This window comes from Lonchura striata, chromosome 19 (genome assembly GCF_046129695.1).
Source record: "Lonchura striata isolate bLonStr1 chromosome 19, bLonStr1.mat, whole genome shotgun sequence".
In the NCBI taxonomy this organism is placed as follows: domain Eukaryota; kingdom Metazoa; phylum Chordata; class Aves; order Passeriformes; family Estrildidae; genus Lonchura; species Lonchura striata.
In genome coordinates this window covers 5,307,749-5,326,602 of record NC_134621.1, presented here as the reverse complement: position 1 = coordinate 5,326,602, position 18,854 = coordinate 5,307,749, and the positions used below count along the sequence as shown (strand labels likewise).

The following is an 18,854-nucleotide window of genomic DNA, read 5'->3' as shown; positions in this document are numbered from 1 at the left end:
GCCCACGCGCGGCCCCGCCCACGCGCGGCCCCGCCCACGCGCGGCCCCGCCCACGCGCGGCCCCGCCCACGCGCGGCCCCGCCCCGCGCGGGGAAGATGGCGGCGCCCGGCGCGGCGGGGCTGGGCCGGCGGCTGCGGGCGTGGCTGCCCCGGTGAGCGCGGAGAGGGCCCGGAGCGACTCCCCGGGGGCTGCTCCCCATCGCAGGGACGCGGGCAGCACGGGAGGAGGCCCGGGGGCGGCTCGCCGGGGTGCGGGGAGGGTGTGCGCCGCGCTGGGAGCACGCGGACAGGCCGCCCGCCTGTTTTCGCCGGGCTCCCATAGGCATGGAACTGTCTAGGTTGGAAGGTTGGACCTTTAAGGTCATCTAATCCCTAAATTGCATCACCCAGCGCGAGTCCAGACACCTCTTGAGCAGCTCCAGGGATGGTGACTGCACTGAGCAGCCGCTTCCAGTGCCACAGGAACAGTGAAAAAAGGGATAGAATCCGCTTTGAGCTGCTCGCCCCACTGCCACTGGTGCCTGTCACATCTCGCATTCCTTCTGAGGCGTGTTCACATCTGCCCACATCTGTCTGCATCCCTGTCACGACACAGCACGTGCGCTGGGTTACAGCCCCGCTTCTCTTGTTCCTTGCAGGATAATGCCGGTGAGATGGAGCCGCTACAACCCCAGCTACCTGGAGCCAGAAGTGAAAAAGGAGTCGTATCAGAAACCTTTAGAGGAGCTGACTGACGAGGAAAGGGAACACATGGAGCTGAAGGCTGTTCGACCCATCAAAGCTGCTCCTCCCAGTCTCTCCAGTTCCGTGTTCAGCGACCCCATGATCAGGTCAGAGAAAGCAGCAGCTTCTCCTCTCCAAAAATGCCTGTGCCTCCCTCCTCTACCTTCATCTGCTGGCTTCACATTGCCTTTTGTTACAGCACAATCCCTATATTCTGGGTTAATCTTTTCCCATCAATGAGTCCATTGTTCTGCAGTGATTAGAGATAATTACAGCACCCACACTTAACCATGGGAACAACACAAAGGGATGGGGGTGGGGGGCTTATTTCTGTGGGTGATAAAATCAGAACTCCTATCAGATCCTGTCTGACTTTGTGCTTACAGCAAATTCACCAATATGATGATGAAGAGTGGAAATAAAGTGCTGGCCAGAAGCCTCATGTCTCAGGTAAGAACTCAGGTTTCTTCTCACTATTGGGTTAAAACTGGACAAAATGGAAGGCTGGGACGTCAAACCCACTGAAATGGGGAATACCAGAACTCAGGTGGTCCATCTCTGTAGTCCTGATGTGTTTCATTCTGCCATTGCAGCATGATTCCTCTGATAAATCCTGATTTGTCTGATAAAATGTACATTGCCCCAGCCTCGGTAGCTCACAGACCAGCAGGTGACAGCTTCGTGGAGAACTTTCTCTTTCCATCCTTCATTAATGCCTGTGTTCTTTTGTACCACATAAACACAGACAATACCCTTAAAAAGCATGATTTTCTCTAAAGATCTTTGCAGCTCTGTCGTGCCTTACCCTCTGTACAACTTGTCCCACAGATGTGTCACCTACATGACACAGCTTTGAGCCTGCTCTGACCCACAGCAACTGGTATTAACTGGTGTTGCCACCTGGTCTCTTCCACCCTTGAACTTCCTTGAAATGGAAACACATTTTGCCCAAATATTCCAAATTAACAGAAAAGCACAGAGGCTCTGGAGTCCAGGCTTTGCAGGGGAGGATGCTCAGTGCACAGCCCCCTATTCCTGGCTCCACTTTGTCCCTGCCTTTGCCTGGCTTCTGGCCCAGGTTTGTGCTGCTCATCCCCCTCACCCAAAATGCAATGACTGATAAAAGAGACAGAAGAACTGGAAGATGGTGAAGTAAAACTTGGGTTAAAGAATTCCCAATTGGTCTTTTGCCTCTGGGGCTGGTGGACCAGCTGCTCGGGTGAAAATGGGGTAAAAGTGATGTAACCTCATAGAGTGAGAGAATCCATCTGCCCTGTATGTCTTCTTTCTTGCCTTTCTTCCAAGACTCTGGAGGCCATTAAAAGGAAGCAGCTGGAGAAATACCACAAAGCTCCAGAAAATGAGAAGGAAACAATTGAATGCAACCCCTACGTCATTTTCCATCAGGCTCTCAAGAACTGTCAGCCCATCATTGGGCTCAGCAACATCACCAAAGGAGGCAAAACCTACCAGGTGATGAAAGGGGGGCTAGGAGCACATCTGGTTCAGAGACAATTAGCTAGGGAGGCAAATGAACTGGTTTCCACCCCATCAGCTCAAAAATATCTCTCCTTGCAAAGAACCACTTTGCAGTCTGGAATAAAACAGCACCTAGAAACTGTCCAAAATCAGGATCCCCACCTCTGAGTATTGTGTTTCCCCTAATCACTAAGGGGAATCACACAGAATCACTAAGGTTGGAAAAGACTTCTAGGATCAATCAAGTGCAACCATTAATCAGCAGCAGTCTCTGGTTCTCTGACTAGATGTGAGGAGAAATACACAGCAAGTATTTTCCAAAGAGACAGAGACTAGCAGCAAAGTAATTGGTTGTCTGGATTACCAGTCCCATCTTTCCACTGCACCATGTTGCTTGGGGAGAGGTCCCAAAGCCCTGGGGCAGGTCAGCGTGGCAAAATGGGTCACCTGGATCCAGTGGGGTATTTAAAACACGAGCAGAATCTGTCTCTGAGTACAGGCTCTGCAGCCCTTGGGGCCTAAAGGAGAGGTGAGATGTGGAGGCATTTGGAATGAGATGATCTTTAAGGTCCCTTCCAACCCAAGCCATGCTGTGATTCTGTGACTTCTCTCTATTCGGTGCAGAGATGGGGTGACCATCTCCCATCTCTGCTAACTCAAACCAGTCTGGACCCAGCTCCAAAACAGGCCAGATTTTCCATTTTGGTAGCAGTGGCCAGTTCCTATGGGAGAGAGCAGGAGAACTGGCAGGGCTCAGCTGTTGGGAGCAGCTCTGGCTGCAGAGAGCAGCACAGTGAACACCTGCAGGTGCAGCTGGTGCTGTGTGGCTCTGGGGAGGAGCAGGTTGATGATAACAGCCGTGGTTTATCCCTTTCCCAGGTGCCCGTCCCGCTGACGGACAATCGGAAGCGCTTCCTGGCCATGAAGTGGTTGATCACCGAGTGCAGGGAGAACAAACACCGCCGGACACTGATGCCAGACAAGCTCTCCCAGGAGCTGCTCTTGGCTTTCAACAATGAGGGGCCCGTCATCAAGAAGAAACATGTCCTGCACAAGATGGCAGAGGCCAACCGGGCGTACGCCCACTTCCGCTGGTGGTAGGGACCCTGCCTGGGACACGCTGCCACGGCCTGGAGAGCAGAGCCCCAGGGCTGCCAGCCTGGGACAGGGAAATCTGGAATATCCCTTGCAGACAGCTTCTGTTCTAACCCAGGGAGAGCTCACACGATCCCCATGAGGTTCACTTCTTTGTGCTTGTTTAGATGGGGGAAGGGGGAATCAGAGTTACCAGCCTCAGCGGGGCTGCTCCACTTAGTTCATAATCACTTCCCTGTGAAGACAAGCCTTACGTGTTTTTCTTACAACAGCGCTAAACAAAACCATCTTTCACTTACCTGTCTCATGAGGATCTGAAAGTCTTTCTGTTCCTCAAATCAGCAACGTTTTTGGCTGCAGAGCTGGATCCTCTTCCACAGGGATGGATACAACAGGCAATAAAAGGCTCGTTTTGATTTTTAGTTTTGCCCATCAGCAACATGGTCTGCACAGATTTGGTGGGAATGTTGACAAAATAAAACTGGTTTTATGGGAAGTGTTTCCCAATTCCAGACCTTTGTCTCTTTTGCTCCAGGTACCCTGGTTGTGTAAAACCCTGAGGCCCTAGACTGGAGCAGACACCGACTTATCTCAGCCTTAGGGCTTCAGTCAAGAGCAACCCTTCAGTATTGCTCAGAGCTCAGCAGCTGTGCAGGGAGAAAGCAGGGCATATGTTAGTGGAAAACTTTTATTAGAAAAAAATCCTTCAATAGACTATTTTGTTTCATTTCTTCCTCTCCCATTCTTATAAGAAATATAACATAGCTGAAACTTGCAAAATTCTGAAAAAAGTGACAGTTATTATATAAAATCTATAAAACCCATTCCTACATGTGCTCAAGGACCTCTTCTGTCGCAGGATGCCCTGTGGCAGGTATTCCTGGCTGTGGAAGAGGCTGTGTGCATACAGGTGTAGCCAGCCTGTTGGAAGGAGTGTGGGAATAAAAGCACCTGGTTGTGCTGTTTGTGAGGCCATGGTGTGTTCTGTGACCCATCCCAGAGAACCAGGTACAGCCTGAGCTGGGATATTTCCCTGCTGCCTCCCACAGCTCTGCTGGCTTTGGGGAAAAGCAAAATGTTCTCAGCCTAAACTGTGCTTTCCTTAACACTCATAGAAAATGCTGGTGTGAGCTAGAAGCCTCCCAAGCCCTTTGCTGACAGCAGCCCAATATTAAGACAAAATCAGTGGGAGAACTTGCTGGGTGAAGTGTGCTCTTCCCACTGCTCTGAACCTCTGAAGTCAGACCAGCACCAGCTGCATCTGACAGTAAGTGCAGAGAGGCTCTAGCTAGTATAAATCCTATTTACAGGGAGTGCTAGAAAATTAATGTGAAAAATTCCAAATTGGTATGAAGCTTGCTGGTGGAGGTGCTGGGGATTCCTCTGTCTTGGGAGGTTAATCCGTCACTTCACTGTAATAATATTTCTGGGCAGCGTCCGTCATCTTCCAGTCAGCAGCCCGGAACTCGATGATCTCCAGCAGCAGGAGCTGGGACAGGGAGCTGAGCCCCTCCTGCAGAAGGAAGCCATCTCGGAGCAGGGAGAAGAGCTCGTCCATCCGCTGGGAATTCATCTTCTCCAGCTGCTCACCGATGCGGTGGAGCTGCAGGACCAAGCAGTCCACCTTCAGAAGGAAGAGCAGATGCTGAGCACAAAGCAGTGGAGGCTCCTGTGCACCCCCCGGGCTGTGCTTTTTACAGGTCCTTGGCAGGACAGCAGGCACATCAGCAGCTCTCCCTGCACTCACCTCCTCCTCCTTCTGCAGGCTGTCGGGCTGTGCCAGCCGGAACAGGCAGTCGTACACGGGGTTCACCAGAGCCATCATGGGCATGTTGTTCACCTGCAAGGAGAGTGGAGCGTTGTCAGCCTGGGGCCAGAAGAGCCTCTGCAGCTATTTTAAATAGTTATTCCCTTGCTCCTCTCCGAAGGAGAAGGAAGCAGGATTGTGCTGTATTAGTGGGATTTACGTCAGAGATCAGACATTTGAGTCTCCAGGAACCAGAGCAGCTGAACAAATGATGTAAAAGACATCTATTTTTAAATGTAAGCAGGTAGTCATGGGAAATACACTTGTTCCAACAGTATTTTTCCTGCCTGCAGCTCTACTTGCATCGTTTTTACATCTACTCCAAGCAGAAATTCAAAGTTCACATACTGCACAAAGGCCTGAAGCCAAACTCCATCAGCAAACCCCACAGCAACTGAACGTACAAAATTAGGAAGCTGAAACTGTGACTGTTCCTGAAAACTTCCTCTGCCTCTCCAAGCCTGTAGATAGCACCAGCTCTGTCAGCATCCTTGTGCTAAGAACCTGCTCTGGCCCCCATGATCCTGGGGCTCTACAACACCCACCCAACACTCCTGCTCTGGTATCCTGGAATGCCCAGGCCCTCCTGGCACTCCAGGCAGCAGCAGCTGGCTGCTCCAGCTCCTTACCCTCAGGTAGTCGAAGATGTTGCAGATGAAGGTGACGTAGCAGATCCAGGCCTGCAGTGAGCGCGTGCGCAGCTCCTCCCTGTCCTTGTACTCTTGCTGCAGCCGGTTCAGCAGGCTCCTCCGGAAGATGCTCTGGCCAACTTGTTTGCTCTCTGCCTATAAGCCCACAAAAACAGGATGGATGGATGAAACAGGGGTGCCAGAGGGGCAGGGGGATGCAGTATCACACAGATACCCTTCTGTGATTCTCAAAGAGGCAGAAAAGCTGCAACTTGCTGCCTGTGCTAGCCCATTGCTCTTCTGGATGCTGCCACTGCATGAAGCAAGTGGCAGGACAAGAGAGATGGGCATGTGACTGGGGCAAAGCCCTTCCTGGCCAGCCCAGGGACAAGCCACACAACAGCCCAGGTGTTTCACTGTCCTGACATGAGCTCTCACCTGGATGATGGTGTAGCAGATGCGCCCAGCCTCCTTGCTGAACACAGAGTCTTTGAGAGACTGGTCCACTATAATATTGGCCACTTTCTCCAGGTCCACATTACTGGGGTCTGCAGAGAAGAGGAATACTGTTAGGACCTAGCCCTCTTTGGACCCTGATTGCTTTGAGGCACCTGGAAAGCAACCAAGGTCTGTGCAGGGGCCAGTACAGTCACATTAAATGGTGCAGAAGCCGTGCATGGCAGAGGAGCTCATAAAAACCTGCTGACCTTTGAGGGCTGTTTTCAGCAGCTTCTGGGTCTCGGAGTCGAAGGACTGTATTTTGTACTCTTCTTTGCCTGTTTCCCCCATGACTGGTTTTTCCAAGGGCAAGAGTCAGGGCAATGGATGATCTAGTCACAGTTCCTGGGGAAGGAACACACAGAGCTTAGCTGGACAGAGGCAAGCTTTCACCCATTTCCCATCCGGCACATCCCAGGTAGTTGAAGCACAGGCTGTTTCCTGACAAGGAAATTCCTCTTTTATTAGGGCACCAACTCTAGATCTATGCAAATCTTCATTCTCACAGCTTTCAAAGCCTTGTCTCCTACCAGCTGATGACAGAACTTCAGAGGCTTTATATTTTTCTGATATAAAAAACATGTTACAGGCAAAGCAGACTCAAAATATATGTGGCTGTATCACAGGAATGCACACGCTGCTCCCTTGGGCCTTTCATATAAAAATCTGGGAAGAATCAAAGTCAGTACAAAAGCATCGAACTCACACTCACCAGAGCACCTCTGCTGCACCACAGCCAGGCTTCCTCAGCTCCTAGCACGACACAGCAAACTCAGCAGCCAAATCCCCAAGAGCAATAGCTCCCATCTCTCTCATCCCTCTGCAGCACTAACGTGCTCCTAATGAGTATCTAGATTGATTTTCTTCTGCTTCATGATATGTTGAAGACAGCAAGAGGGTACGCACGGCACAGAGAGGAAGGACTTGCTTTGATTCACACAGGATCTGATGGATGGAAATGCAGGGCTGGCCAGACCGGCAGTACAAACAGGAGAAGGCAATCGTCCAAATGAGTTTTGCCAACTCGTCGAAATTCCTCGGCTATTACTCACCCCTCTCTGCAAACACGTCCCTACCCAGATCAAAGCCCAAGAGCCTTTAGGGGCATGGGACAAGTACCGTGGGCAGTCCCCTCACGTAGAGCATAACAGTAACTCAGAGGAGAGAGCAACCCCACCTGCCGACGCTGCTCTCACAGCCAAAGCTCTCACCTACCCTGTCACTGGGACAGAGGTTTCTTTCCCAGAGGGATTCACAAGCAGTTGGGTGCCCTCCGTGCCATGACTAGTTGGCAAACACCTTCCTAGCCGACCTCTCCTCTCTGTGCATCTGCACTCATGCCATGCTGCACTGCCAGTGGAGCAGCCCGAGATCAGCAGCAGCCCCGTGTCCCACCAGCAGCATCTCCACGCAGCAGGACCCCGGCGAGAGCGCAGCGCCTGAAGCAGCGCAGCGGGAAGCGGCCGAGCCCGTCCGGCAGCGTCTGTGCCGCCGCCCGGCCCGTCCCGGGGCTTCCGTTCCTGGGATGGCCACGGCTGCTTTGAACTGCTGTGCCAATAACCCTGCCACAGCAAACCACGGCGTGTGAACACTGAGCCAGCCAGGTCTCGCCGGCAGTAGAGACCCTCCTGTCAGCACCACCTTATCGGAAGGGCTGGTGGCAGTGGGTGACATGGGGCAGCTGTGAGTACCGACTGCTCCTCTGCCGCTGGCCCCTGCTAGACGAGCGGTCCCGGGGGCTGACACGGCTGGGGTCAGCACCCTCAATCTGCCGGTGATCCACCAGCTCAGGTGCCAGGGCACCTGTGACCTGCAGGGTCACACCTGGCAGCATGGGCTGGACAAGTCCTGGCCACTGCAAGGAGAGGGAGAAGAGCAGAGTCTCCTCTGCCACCCCATAGTGTCTGCAGCAGGGGCTCTACCAGTCCCCGGAACCCCCAGCGCATCCCCGCCAAGCCTCAAGTGGAACCCCCAGCATCGAGACGCCTCTTGCCCGGGGCAGCTGGACCACCGGACCCGCCTCCCGTCGCTCCAACCCCGCGGTTGGCACAAGCCCAAGGGGCACCGGACGGAGGAAGAGGCGGATCCCGGGGAAAGCAACACCCGCGCTGCCCCGGACAGGGCAGGGGGAGCCGGGCGCCGCCCCACCGACCTGCCGGCCGCCCCCGCTGTGTCCTCCGGCCGCCGGGACATCGCCGGCACCTCCCGAGCCCCGCGCCCTCCCGGCACGGCCCAGGTTTCCTCTTAGGTCATTTCCTCGGCCGAGCCGGGGGAGGGCCGGGCCGGGCCGGGCGGGAGAGCGGCGGCAGCTGCGGCAGCGCCACCGCCTGCGAGCGCCGGGCACGGCCGGCTGCTCCTCGGGAAACTGCTGCGCTTCCCGGGCACGGCCGGCTGCTCCTCGGGAAACTGCTGCGCTTCCCGGGCACGGCCGGCTGCTCCTCGGGAAACTGCTGCGCTTCCCGAGCACGGCCGGCTGCTCCTCGGGAAACTCCAGCGCTTCCCGGGCACGGCCGGCTGCTCCTCGGGAAACTCCAGCGCTTCCCGAGCACGGCCGGCTGCCCCCCGGCACCCTCCCGGGCACGGCCGCTGCTTCTCCGACTCTCCCCCACCAGGGGATCGCGGGCAGCACTCACCCCTCTGCCCCGGTTCCCCGCGGGGCTGTCCCGGCGCTCTACGGGTGACAACGGCGTGAATTCCGCCCTTCCCTCCGAGTCAGGGCATACTGCAGCCGAATGGTATAAAAAATGAGTAGAAAAAAGGTCAGGAAAGAGGAGAGGCACTAAACCAACGCACTGCAACAACAGCTGAGTATGGTATATAACACATTTCACGTTTTTTCTCTCAAATCTCAGCCATTTCATAAGGGAAGACCCCGCAGGGGGTGAAGCCTTCACCGCAGAGCAGGCAGGCTGCTGAAACCAGGGACTGGCTGAGGGAGCACAGAACGAACAGTTTGGGAATATTTTCTGTAGCACTACATGGCCTGGCTGGATACAAAGAAAACCTGAACTCAACCACCGGGGGTGTGAGGCTCAGGACTGACTATGACAGCTCCAAAAGCCCCTCTAGGACACAGCAGTAGGACTGGGCTGCAAACATCCCTCTTGGCTGATCCCTTTTGGTGCAGTTCTCAACAGCAACACCCAACAGAGACGGTACAGTTCTGCCTACGGCTGAGGGGCACCCACAAGCCATTGATGGAAAGTCCAAATAGCTCCTGTTGCCCTATGCTCTGGGCCCTGATTATCCTTCTTTTCAGGCAGCAGGAGGGCCACGATGTTCCTGCGGGGTCCAGCACAGGCATGAAGAGGAAAGGAATAAATCAACTGCAGCGAGCCACTGTATAAGAAAATATTTAAATTAAATTAAAATATTTAATGTACCTTGTCCACTCAGGCAACACAGCGAAGTGCCACAGTTACAGTTTCTACATCACAAGAGAAACTTAAATCCGAATTAAATACTATCTATTCCAGTCCCAACTGGAACATAATAAATGAATAAGCATTCATTTATTGTCAGAAAGGATGCCATGCAGCTCTGGATGAGTATCCTGAGAGTGGGACTGTCCTAGGAACTTGGTGAGCCAGCCAGCATTGCAGGAATCAGCATGTTCCTTGCAGATTTTTTGCATCTGAGGCTGGCTCAGTGCCATGGTGGAGCTGTAAACAACTGGGGCACAACTCCTCACCAACCCTCTGCCCGCTAAGGAGCTTTTGGACGTTCTCATGGTAAAAGGCACTAGCAGAAAACAAACTGCTGAGCAGCTTGTGAGGTGAACTGCAGGCAAATCCCCGATGATAGGATTAGCTTGGAAAGAAATCCCAATGGCCAAATCAGCCAAGTCTCACAGGGAGGCATTTGCCATGTTGAGTCACTTCACACTGAACGGGAGTGCACAGCTTCCAAGAGTATATCTGTCCCAGCACCTGGGAGAACAAGGTGTCCACACATCTCTTCCATTCCCTGCTCCTCTAATTCTAAGAGATTTAGGTCCTAACAGCATGTGTTTTACCAGAGCAACTTGAGAAATAAGACCTTTCCTCCTGATGCTTCATTCAGCTTCAATCCCCCAGAGAAATCAACACTCCTCTTACAGTGCTTTCCCCAGCAGTGCACATGAGAAATCTATGAGGGACAGGTGCTGCCGATCAGAGATGAAGAAGTGATTGTTGGATGCAGCTCCTAATATTGTTGAGGTTGTCACATCTTTCTCCTTCTCACTGGAAGCCCAGATGCCTTTATGGGCCTATAACATTTGTGACTCACAGCCTAAAGCCTCTGACCAGGGAGTGTCTATGGATATTCTCAGTTCAGTCAGAGAGAAAAAGAGAAAGATTTCTGCCAGGCTAAGCCTGGGAAAAAGTCTGGGAGGAATGTAAACAATTATTATCTCTCTTTCTGTTCATGTTGTTTCTGGATATGTTCTACCACCGTGTGCTGTTTTCACTTTGAGATCGACCATGTTTCACCTTAGCGATCCTGGTTATACAAGAGGAACACTACTTGTTAATAAAGCTCATTCTCTTCCATTCTGAAAATGGAGTCTCATTATTCCCATCCCTGCCTCAACAGCGACAAGTGTCTCTTCCACAGCCTGGGCCAGACAGGCACAACTTAAACTCTGGCTTTGCCATCTGTTGGGTGGAGGCAAGCTCAGTTAATGCAGAGTGAAGGAAAAAACAACCCCAGAGAGGAAAACCTGCTCCATATGCTCCAATGCTGCCCACACCAGCATCACCCTAAACTCCACAGCACCCTTGAGGAATGACATCTTAACAGAGCACAGGTTTTCCTGTTCTTTCCTGCTGCTGAGTTCCCAGCCAGTTTTGCCTTCTTTTGTGTGGTTTAACAGCAGCTCTTTGACAAAAAATGGAAAACAATTCCTGCAATGTTTAGACAGGATGGATGAGTCCCCATTTCCTAAGGAAGCCTAGGTCAGCACCGAATATTTTCTGCTCTGGCCTGCCCCTGCTAACCATGACGGCATTCCTCTCACCAGCAACAAAAGACAGTAACAAAGCCAACCTATTTATGTCTGTTTTGAAAAGAGACACTTCTCTCCCTCAGAAGGATGTCATGAGGCTGAGTTCATTACTCCTTATGATGTCTTTCCAAGAACAACAAGTGAACAATAAACAAAGGCTAAACATTGTTAAGAAGATTGAGGAATCTCAGAAGAACCTAAATAACACAGGAAAATGACAATAGGATTGAGGCACTAGGAGAAACTCCATATTTCCTGCATTTTCTGCTCTAAACAAAATGGCCATTCTTAGACTATACGCAGCTCTCTCTTCCTCTTTAAAAAACTCACATATTGACCTCCTGCCTGACACTGACACTGCTCAATGAACTTTATTTTACACAGCTCAGTCACCTGCAGGCCACTTTGTACTCCAAGGTCTCAAACTCATAGCAGACATAAAGTTATTTAGCCTGGGCTTGCAAGGAATTTCTCCAGATACTTCAGCCACCAGAGAAGCAGCTGTTTGTTAAAAACAGCCTCTCACAATAGCTCAGGGTAAGTGAGCAATGCTGATATGCTCAAAATTGCCAGGAGAAGTTGCGTCAATGGAATGGAATTGGTCACGCTGGAATCTGGCCAGACCATTTGGGATTAACACCCTGAATACTGCAAAAGAGCTGGGGAAAGCTCTGTGTTTAAAAACCATCAAACCACCCTCCAAATAACTGCAGTGCTCTGCCTTATCCACCCCTTGCAGATGACTAACATGCTTTTGTATGGCAGGGCTGGGAACTCTGCCTTCCACACCAGTCCAGCCACACCCCGCTAGGCTTAAAAAAACACGGCATAAAAGAGGAGGAAGAAAGTAATTTTCCTCTTTTCTACTCTTACGTAAATCAAGAGTTGTTGGTAGGTTGTTTTATTGGTTTTTTTACCCACTTGCAAAACCTTTGAAACTCCAGAAAAACAGTTTTCCATCTCTAATTCAATCATCCATGTGAAACAGCAACTCAGCCAGCCAATTCCCATTTGATGTTCATTCCTTTCACTTCAGCAAATCTTGTCAAAACATTTTCATCTGCTAGCACCAGTGCAGGACTCAGGTTCTGAAGTATTTTGAGGCCACTACAGAAATACTTGTTATACACATTCAGAGGTGATATTAAATAAATAATGATTTTTTAAAATTAATAGTTTCCACAGGACTTTCCTTTCATTATTCCAGCTTAGAATAAATATTTCTTAACTCTATACAGCATTTGTTTACTCACTGCTTTAAAGCAAAGAACCCTGAAGTAAAAATATAGTTTGTGCGTTGAATCCCCTCAGAGTGGGGCTCTCGATATGCAGGTTTGCTTGTAAAAAGTGTAAGTGAGGCACTGCAAATCCCTAAAAGATGTATGGCCAGACACTCAGGGAGAGAAAAGGGAATTCAGCATACAATCAAGTTCACTGGAGTTAAAGGAAAAACAAGTCTGATCCAGCATGATCAGAGACAATGCTGTGTTTAAGATGACAGAGAATGCTCAGCCAGCAAGTGGTGACCAAGAAGCAGCGACGGAAAGGAAAACTGAGGGTCTGTGCACTAATGTGGCTTTACCTGATTTCACACCAACAGGACAGAGAGACCTGTGCAACACCGAGACAAGAATCTGGAGCAAACAGCAGGCACAGAGCAAAGGAATAAAGCTGTGCAGATGCAGTGCTAGGAAGTGATGTTTGCTTGGTTAAGCAGCACTAGGCTGGGCCAGAATCCCCTCTCTGGGATCCAGGGTGAGCTCCGGGACGCACCCACTTTATTGGGTGCTTTTCCAGAGCACAGGCATTGCTAGGGAATGGTCTGTTGGTTCCCCCTCTCCCCACTAAATGTGCACTGATAGGAGACAGAAGGAAAGTGCTCTGTTGAATGGCTCCCAGCCAAGCAGTTCAGTGTCTCCAGCAGAACTGCAGTGGCCTTCTCCTTCTGTTTGGTCCCAGGAGGTGATTCCCCACAGGCTGGGGGAGCTCTGGGAGCTCTGACATTTCCAACATGCTCGTGACAGAGCAAGGCTATCAGTCTCCCCTCCTGAGGAGAACAGCAGGCAGCCACACACATCCCTTTCAGCCTTCCTTCCTCTTCATGCTGTCAGGGCTCTTCAGGGCACACAGGAGGCCGCAGAACAGCTCGTACCAAAAGAAGATGAGGCCAGAGGAGCAGGCAGCCTTCAGCAAACTGGGAGAGAGGCCTTTGAAAAACCCACCTGGGCCCTCCTCTCGCATGATCTGCCTCATGCAGTCCAGGAAACCCCCATAAGTCCGTACCTGAGAGAGGAATGACAACAAGGTTAAAGAAGAAAACTTCAAGACAACTGGAAAAAACCAGAAAGATCTCCAAACTATATCACAGAAACATTATCTTGACATGCAGCCTGGAGATGCCTTTCTGGATAATATAATAACTAACTGAAAGTTTCAGAGACAATTTAGAGAGAGCAGGATAGAGGAAATGTGGACATACAGCATCAGCAATGGCTTATCCACATCATTCACTGAATGGTTGTAAAACCTCTGCATGCAACAACAGCATGATTTTTAAATTTATGGCACAGGTTTGTGAAGTCATTATTTCAGATTGTGCAGCTGCTGTTTTCTATTCCCTTCACTGTCTAAGAAGGAAAAAATGTTGAGTTTTCTGACAGAAAGCACAGCTACAGCACGTAGGAGTTTCCCAATTAGCTGTCCGCATGTTGTCACATTACACTGTGCAGTTTTAACATCTTGTGACACATCAATGCTAAGAGCAAATTCTGCATCTTACTGCAAGAGGAAAAGCATCCAATGCAATGGGCTGATACATCAAAATGCTATTCCAGAGTTTCTTAGGGTACAGACTGATTTCCTTCTCAGATGCAAGGAATTTTAAGGAAAATAGAAAATTTCCACATTTTAGGGAAAAAAAAGAGAAAGTTCCTTGAAAGATCTATATCTGTCTTCAAATGTATTTCAAGGTGGTAACAGTGGTGCTGAAGAACACCAGAGTATTTAATTTGCTTTGAATTTCAGGCTATTCTCATATATAAAACACATGTTGAACACTTGGTGCTTATTTCTTGTGTCAAAATATTAATTGCAGAAGAGGAACCTGACAGCCAGGTGACCCAGCACAGATGACCCCAGTGTCATCCTCTGCTAGTAATTTGGTTCTGAGTCAGAAAAACCAAGCTGTAACTAGAAAAGTAAAGTAAATCAAAAGCCCTTTGCCTGCCTGACTCATCCCCAGATTGGAGAGGGATGACAAGCCAGAGCAAAGGTATACTGGACAGGTCCCTCCTGGGACCCATCATAAAATAAACCCAGTACGTTAATGTATAAATTCACATTATTAAATGAGACCAGTGCTCGTTGGGAGCTCCCAACCTAAACATGAACTCAACAGGTACCACTGGTGGATTGTTGCTGCATTCCAGTGCACTGGACTAGCCCATAATCAGGAAAATCCACGACTTCCAGCATTTCTCACCTGCCCAAAGGCTGCCCGAGCGTGCTCAAAGCCACCCACTTGCAGTCGCTTTTTGACCACATCCAAAGGGTACGTGAGGCTTTTGCTGACAACTCCAGCACAGCTGCCACAGACAAGGTTTTTAATGTTGGCTGAGAAGCAGAAAGGGAAAAGGATAACAAGGAGGAAAAAAAGAGGATTATCAGGGAATTCTGATTAAAGATCATAAGAGGTAAGTTAAAAATCACTTTTCACAAGAAGTAAGGTTAAAAAAGTCCTTTGAAATTACATCAACTCTTCTGCAGTAGTTTCAGCCAAAGAATCTCACGCTGTATTTTTTCAGGCTTGCAATGCCTGTTGGAATCAGAGGACTCGCTCCTCTTGGTCCGTTACACTGACTTATGGTTTTGCTCTGCTCAAGAAACCACAATCCCCAGCCACCAGACAACTTGCTGCCAGTGGATGAGTTTTCATGGCCTCCCCCAGTAAAAGCCTGGTCAGTGGAAATCTTGCACCCCTGACTGCTCAGGCTGATGTATTCTGGACTGGAATATCTCAAGCTGACACTGCCTGATGATTTCAGAGGTTTGTGGGAAATGAGTTCTGTATTAGACTTTTTCCTGACAATCATGACGTCCCAGCACAAAACCACCATCAGCCTCTGCCACCTAAAATTAAATATACAGACTTATAGTGCAAAGTCTGTTCATCTGGTGAAGAAATTCCATTGAGGAACAAAGTCATGCTGCTTGTTGCATTCCTCTTGCTCAAGAAGGCACAGGTATCTAGAACTGCCAATGTGGCAGGTTGCATCAGGATGAGGTTCTCTTACAATGGAGCTAGAAATTAACACAAAAATATCAAATCAAGAGCCTGGCAGCTTTAAATTAGAGTAAACGAATCCTCGTCCCTGAGAGCTGTGCTGTAATCTGCAGGCAGATTAACTACAGAAATCCAAGAGTCCAGTCCCCACAGCACTAATGAAACAGCAAGATTATGGCAGGACTGTCTTCCCACAGTATCAGTAACGTGACACTGTTAAAGGAAGAGCACCCTGGCCTGTGACACTTCACTTTCCCATCCACCCACTTTCATCATGGTTATTGTACAATGGGAGCTGTTTGTAACCTCTGCTGTACTTAATTTGGCATTTCCCTGCAGGGGTAAAAATGAGAGGTGGGAAATTGAGACGCTTTTCAGATGTTGCATCAAAAAATGTGAAAGGACTAACAGAGCTTACATCAGTCACCCAAACTAGCACTCATTTCATTCTCTCTGGACTGCAACCATCACTGTCCCAAGTTCCTACCTCTATTCTTTGCTTCAGCTGGAATCGCCCATTTGGAAAACTGCTGCAGGATGTTGTAGAAGAAGAACTGGAGACCAGCATATGGGAAGATAGCAATGAGTGTGGGGGTCAAACCTCTGTAGAAAGTCCGAGGCCCTTCTGTCTGATACATGGTCACCACTGCATGGCGAAGGTTGAGGTAAATCTGAACAACAAGGAAGAGGCTGAGTGACTTTCCAGTGAACTTAAAAACAGCAAACCAAAGGTCAGGTCATTTCCCAGTAATTTCCCACTGCCCAAAATACAACTGACTGTGTTCAGCACAAAGTGATGAGCAAGGTGATTTTCCACACCCTCACAGCGTCCTCTGCTAAGCCCTTGTGACTTAACAGAAACAAGGCATGGAGCTGAGTCCTGAGACCACCTGCATCACAGACATAATTATTTCTCTTTTAACAGTTCTTAACTCCTGCAACACAATTAATATAATACATACTGTAATTCTGCTGCAGGCTAAATACAGAAATGGCTCTGATACAAATCTATCCCATTATTACACAACTAGTTAGCACAGAGACCAATTCTTGTGTAAATAAGAACACGAAGCACAGGTGAAAAGGTGACTAGTTTCAAGTAGCATCCCCATAATTATCTAAATATGACTCTAGTTTCAAAAATGCAACGTTCAACAGTCTGGGAAGCGGGTTCTATAAAACGCCAACAGCCAAAGCAAAAAATTGAGTTATCCTGTTAAAGACAGTTTCTCCTTTCTGCATCACCTGTCAGGATCAGAAGCACCAAAATTCAATTAGGAAAGCTGTGCCAACAGCACGAAGGATAACTTGGCAACAGTGCAAACACTGTCCGTAACAGCACCTGCTCCTTCATTTTAACCCACAATGCTTTCAAACCTCCTGCATCCTCAGAGCTGTGAAATATTGCAACATGGAGTGCTAAGCCTCACCTTTGGCTCACCCTGGGCAGCAAAGCGGGTGCGCAGCGTGTCCACAGGGTGGACTGCGACCGTGGCCGTGCAGGCAGCCAGGCCCCCACACACCAGGTGCACGAAGGAGTCGCGGGCTTTGAAGGAGGTGGCCTTGTGCACCAGCTCCGTCAGGCTCTCGAACGCCATGAACTTGCAGAAACAAAAGCACACGGGTCAGGAAACCGATCCTTATGACTCACACAGGTTCCCCACTCCTCTCTCATTTCACCAACAGCTCCACCCCTCCCCGCTTGTTACTACCTTCTATGTCCTTCAAAAGTCCTCCCAAAGTTGCAACGTGTAAAAATCACCAAGCACCCCAGGGAATGCTTGGGATACTCTGGTGTCCGACACTTCTGCTAATTCTTGCATTTAGAGTTGTGAAAAACTCATTTTAACGTTCTGTGGCTCCAGAAGATTGTTTGCTATATCACAGATATGCTTTCCTTTACCCTTTCAGCCACTGCTCCTAAAGCAGTTACTAATGTTTTATACAGTGCTGTGCAAAACACCCTCATCAGCTTCATTGATTTTTTCCTAACAAGCCCTTAGGGTGACAGCATGACTAGAAGGAAAAAACTGCCAAGGCTTGGGGCATGAACGGGTAAGCCAAATGTCAGGAGTAGACAGGGCTTATCTATGACACTAGATACAGACAGAGCTCAGTGCTCCAGTCTATTCAGTCAGCTCAGGAATATTAACTTGGGAATTATTCACCAGATTTATACAGCTATACATCCTTCCCATTCCTGAACACAGATGGTCTGAGGGAGCAGAGCAGTATCCTGGGTACACACAGTTTGCCCAGGTGATGCCTGGTGCCCTCACCTGAACAGCTCCGAAGCCAATGGAAAGGAACTGAGCAGGAACATGGCCCTTCCAGAAGGCTGTCAAGCCCTCCTCCCCAAAGATGCGCTGCACAGCTTGCAGGATGCCGTGGTACTTGGCCGTGGGGTTTCTGGAGGAGAGCTGCTCAATCTGGAGCTGGAGGAAATGGAGAGAAAATATTTTCAGTCTCATCCTTCAACACTGGTTTAAGTGTCCAGTTCAGGAATTCACAAGCCTGTCAGCCAGCCAATGCTAAGGGATGACATTCTGTCTTCCCATAGAACCACATTCAGATATGACTGGGATGTTGTTTATGAAGGACTCTAAAAGAATAAAAATGTGCATGAACACAAAAATAAGCAGGAGAGATGATGGTGAAATTCAGTCAGAGAGTGTAAGTCATTCACAAAAACAGAAAGAGAATGAACTCTGAGAAACGCAAGATTCCATTCGCACACAAGTTAAGTTGTATAAATAGAAGTGGCGGACACAAGATAGCCCTACTTCCTTGCATAACCTGTACACAACTTAGGTGAGGCCTGACGAGCAGATTCAGTGCTCTCCGGCTGCACAGGTGACCTGTTCACCCAGGACAGGATCAGCTCTGCTCCCTGACAGGCTCGTTCATCCCTGCCCCCGGGCAGGCCGCGAGGTACCTGAAAGCGGATCTTGAGCACGTCCAAGGGGCTGACAAGGACGCGGGTGACCAAGCCAGACGCTGATCCTGCTGCGGCCGCTTCCACCGTGGACACGCACGTGGCTTCGGGGTCGTACCCCACCATGCCTGCCGGCTGCTCCCAGCCTAGGCAGGGCACAGGAGCGGTGAGCCCGACCCCACAGTCCCCTCACGCCGAGGCCCAAGCCCCTTCGCACCCCGAACTCCCTTCTCACCCCACGGGACACACAGATGCCCCTCTGCATCACTCCCTCTGCCCCGCTCGTGGCAGCCACCAGCGCGGGGAGGCCGGGCCGAGCCGAGCCGAGCCGAGCCGGGCCCGGGGGCAGCGGGGCTGTCCGGCCCTGGCCGATCCCGCCGCGCCGCCTCACCCGCCGCGCCGCACCGCGCCTGCGCGCC

General features: G+C 50.2%; 3 protein-coding genes across 4 annotated transcripts; 1 reads left to right on the top strand and 2 right to left on the bottom strand.

Annotated features, from left to right (window-relative positions):
- Positions 1 to 77: 77 nt before the first annotated feature.
- MRPS7 (mitochondrial ribosomal protein S7) lies at positions 78 to 3,793 on the top strand. Its single transcript, XM_021554505.2, has 5 exons — positions 78 to 152; positions 639 to 830; positions 1,110 to 1,173; positions 2,029 to 2,196; positions 3,082 to 3,793. The coding sequence occupies exons 1-5, from the start codon at positions 97 to 99 to the stop codon at positions 3,301 to 3,303; spliced, it is 702 nt and encodes a 233-aa protein (XP_021410180.1). The 5' UTR covers positions 78 to 96; the 3' UTR covers positions 3,304 to 3,793.
- Positions 3,794 to 3,967: 174 nt separating this feature from the next.
- MIF4GD (MIF4G domain containing) lies at positions 3,968 to 8,503 on the bottom strand. 2 transcript variants are annotated; one of them, XM_021554517.2, is made up of 6 exons: positions 8,384 to 8,503; positions 6,441 to 6,576; positions 6,172 to 6,281; positions 5,734 to 5,889; positions 5,045 to 5,137; positions 3,968 to 4,921 (listed from the first exon to the last, which is right to left on the bottom strand). In XM_021554517.2, the coding sequence occupies exons 2-6, from the start codon at positions 6,520 to 6,522 to the stop codon at positions 4,694 to 4,696; spliced, it is 669 nt and encodes a 222-aa protein (XP_021410192.1). In that variant the 5' UTR covers positions 6,523 to 6,576; positions 8,384 to 8,503; the 3' UTR covers positions 3,968 to 4,693. The 2 variants fall into 2 exon arrangements, with proteins under 2 accessions (XP_021410192.1, XP_077643481.1); XM_077787355.1 differs by having other exon boundaries at positions 3,968 to 5,137.
- Positions 8,504 to 12,103: 3,600 nt separating this feature from the next.
- Positions 12,104 to 18,796, bottom strand: SLC25A19 (solute carrier family 25 member 19). Its single transcript, XM_021554492.2, has 7 exons — positions 18,671 to 18,796; positions 18,436 to 18,581; positions 17,780 to 17,935; positions 16,931 to 17,101; positions 15,988 to 16,171; positions 14,700 to 14,830; positions 12,104 to 13,501 (listed from the first exon to the last, which is right to left on the bottom strand). The coding sequence occupies exons 2-7, from the start codon at positions 18,559 to 18,561 to the stop codon at positions 13,301 to 13,303; spliced, it is 969 nt and encodes a 322-aa protein (XP_021410167.2). The 5' UTR covers positions 18,562 to 18,581; positions 18,671 to 18,796; the 3' UTR covers positions 12,104 to 13,300.
- Between the last annotated feature and the right edge of the window lie 58 nt (positions 18,797 to 18,854).

Excerpts from the sequence above, each read along its gene's own strand:
- MRPS7 (XM_021554505.2), top strand. The coding sequence starts at position 97 with ATGGCGGCGCCCGGCGCGGCGGGGCTGGGCCGGCGGCTGCGGGCGTGG. Across the intron at positions 153-638 it reads CTGCGGGCGTGGCTGCCCCG|GATAATGCCGGTGAGATGGA; the intron begins GTGAGCGCGGAG and ends TGTTCCTTGCAG. Across the intron at positions 1,174-2,028 it reads CCAGAAGCCTCATGTCTCAG|ACTCTGGAGGCCATTAAAAG; the intron begins GTAAGAACTCAG and ends CTTTCTTCCAAG.
- MIF4GD (XM_077787355.1), bottom strand. The coding sequence starts at position 6,522 with ATGGGGGAAACAGGCAAAGAAGAGTACAAAATACAGTCCTTCGACTCC. Across the intron at positions 6,282-6,440 it reads GCTGAAAACAGCCCTCAAAG|ACCCCAGTAATGTGGACCTG; the intron begins GTCAGCAGGTTT and ends TCTTCTCTGCAG. Across the intron at positions 5,138-5,733 it reads ACATCTTCGACTACCTGAGG|GTGAACAACATGCCCATGAT; the intron begins GTAAGGAGCTGG and ends CTCTCCTTGCAG.
- SLC25A19 (XM_021554492.2), bottom strand. The coding sequence starts at position 18,561 with ATGGTGGGGTACGACCCCGAAGCCACGTGCGTGTCCACGGTGGAAGCG. Across the intron at positions 17,936-18,435 it reads TGCTCAAGATCCGCTTTCAG|CTCCAGATTGAGCAGCTCTC; the intron begins GTACCTCGCGGC and ends CATTTCCTCCAG. Across the intron at positions 16,172-16,930 it reads CTGCCCAGGGTGAGCCAAAG|ATTTACCTCAACCTTCGCCA; the intron begins GTGAGGCTTAGC and ends CTTGTTGTTCAG.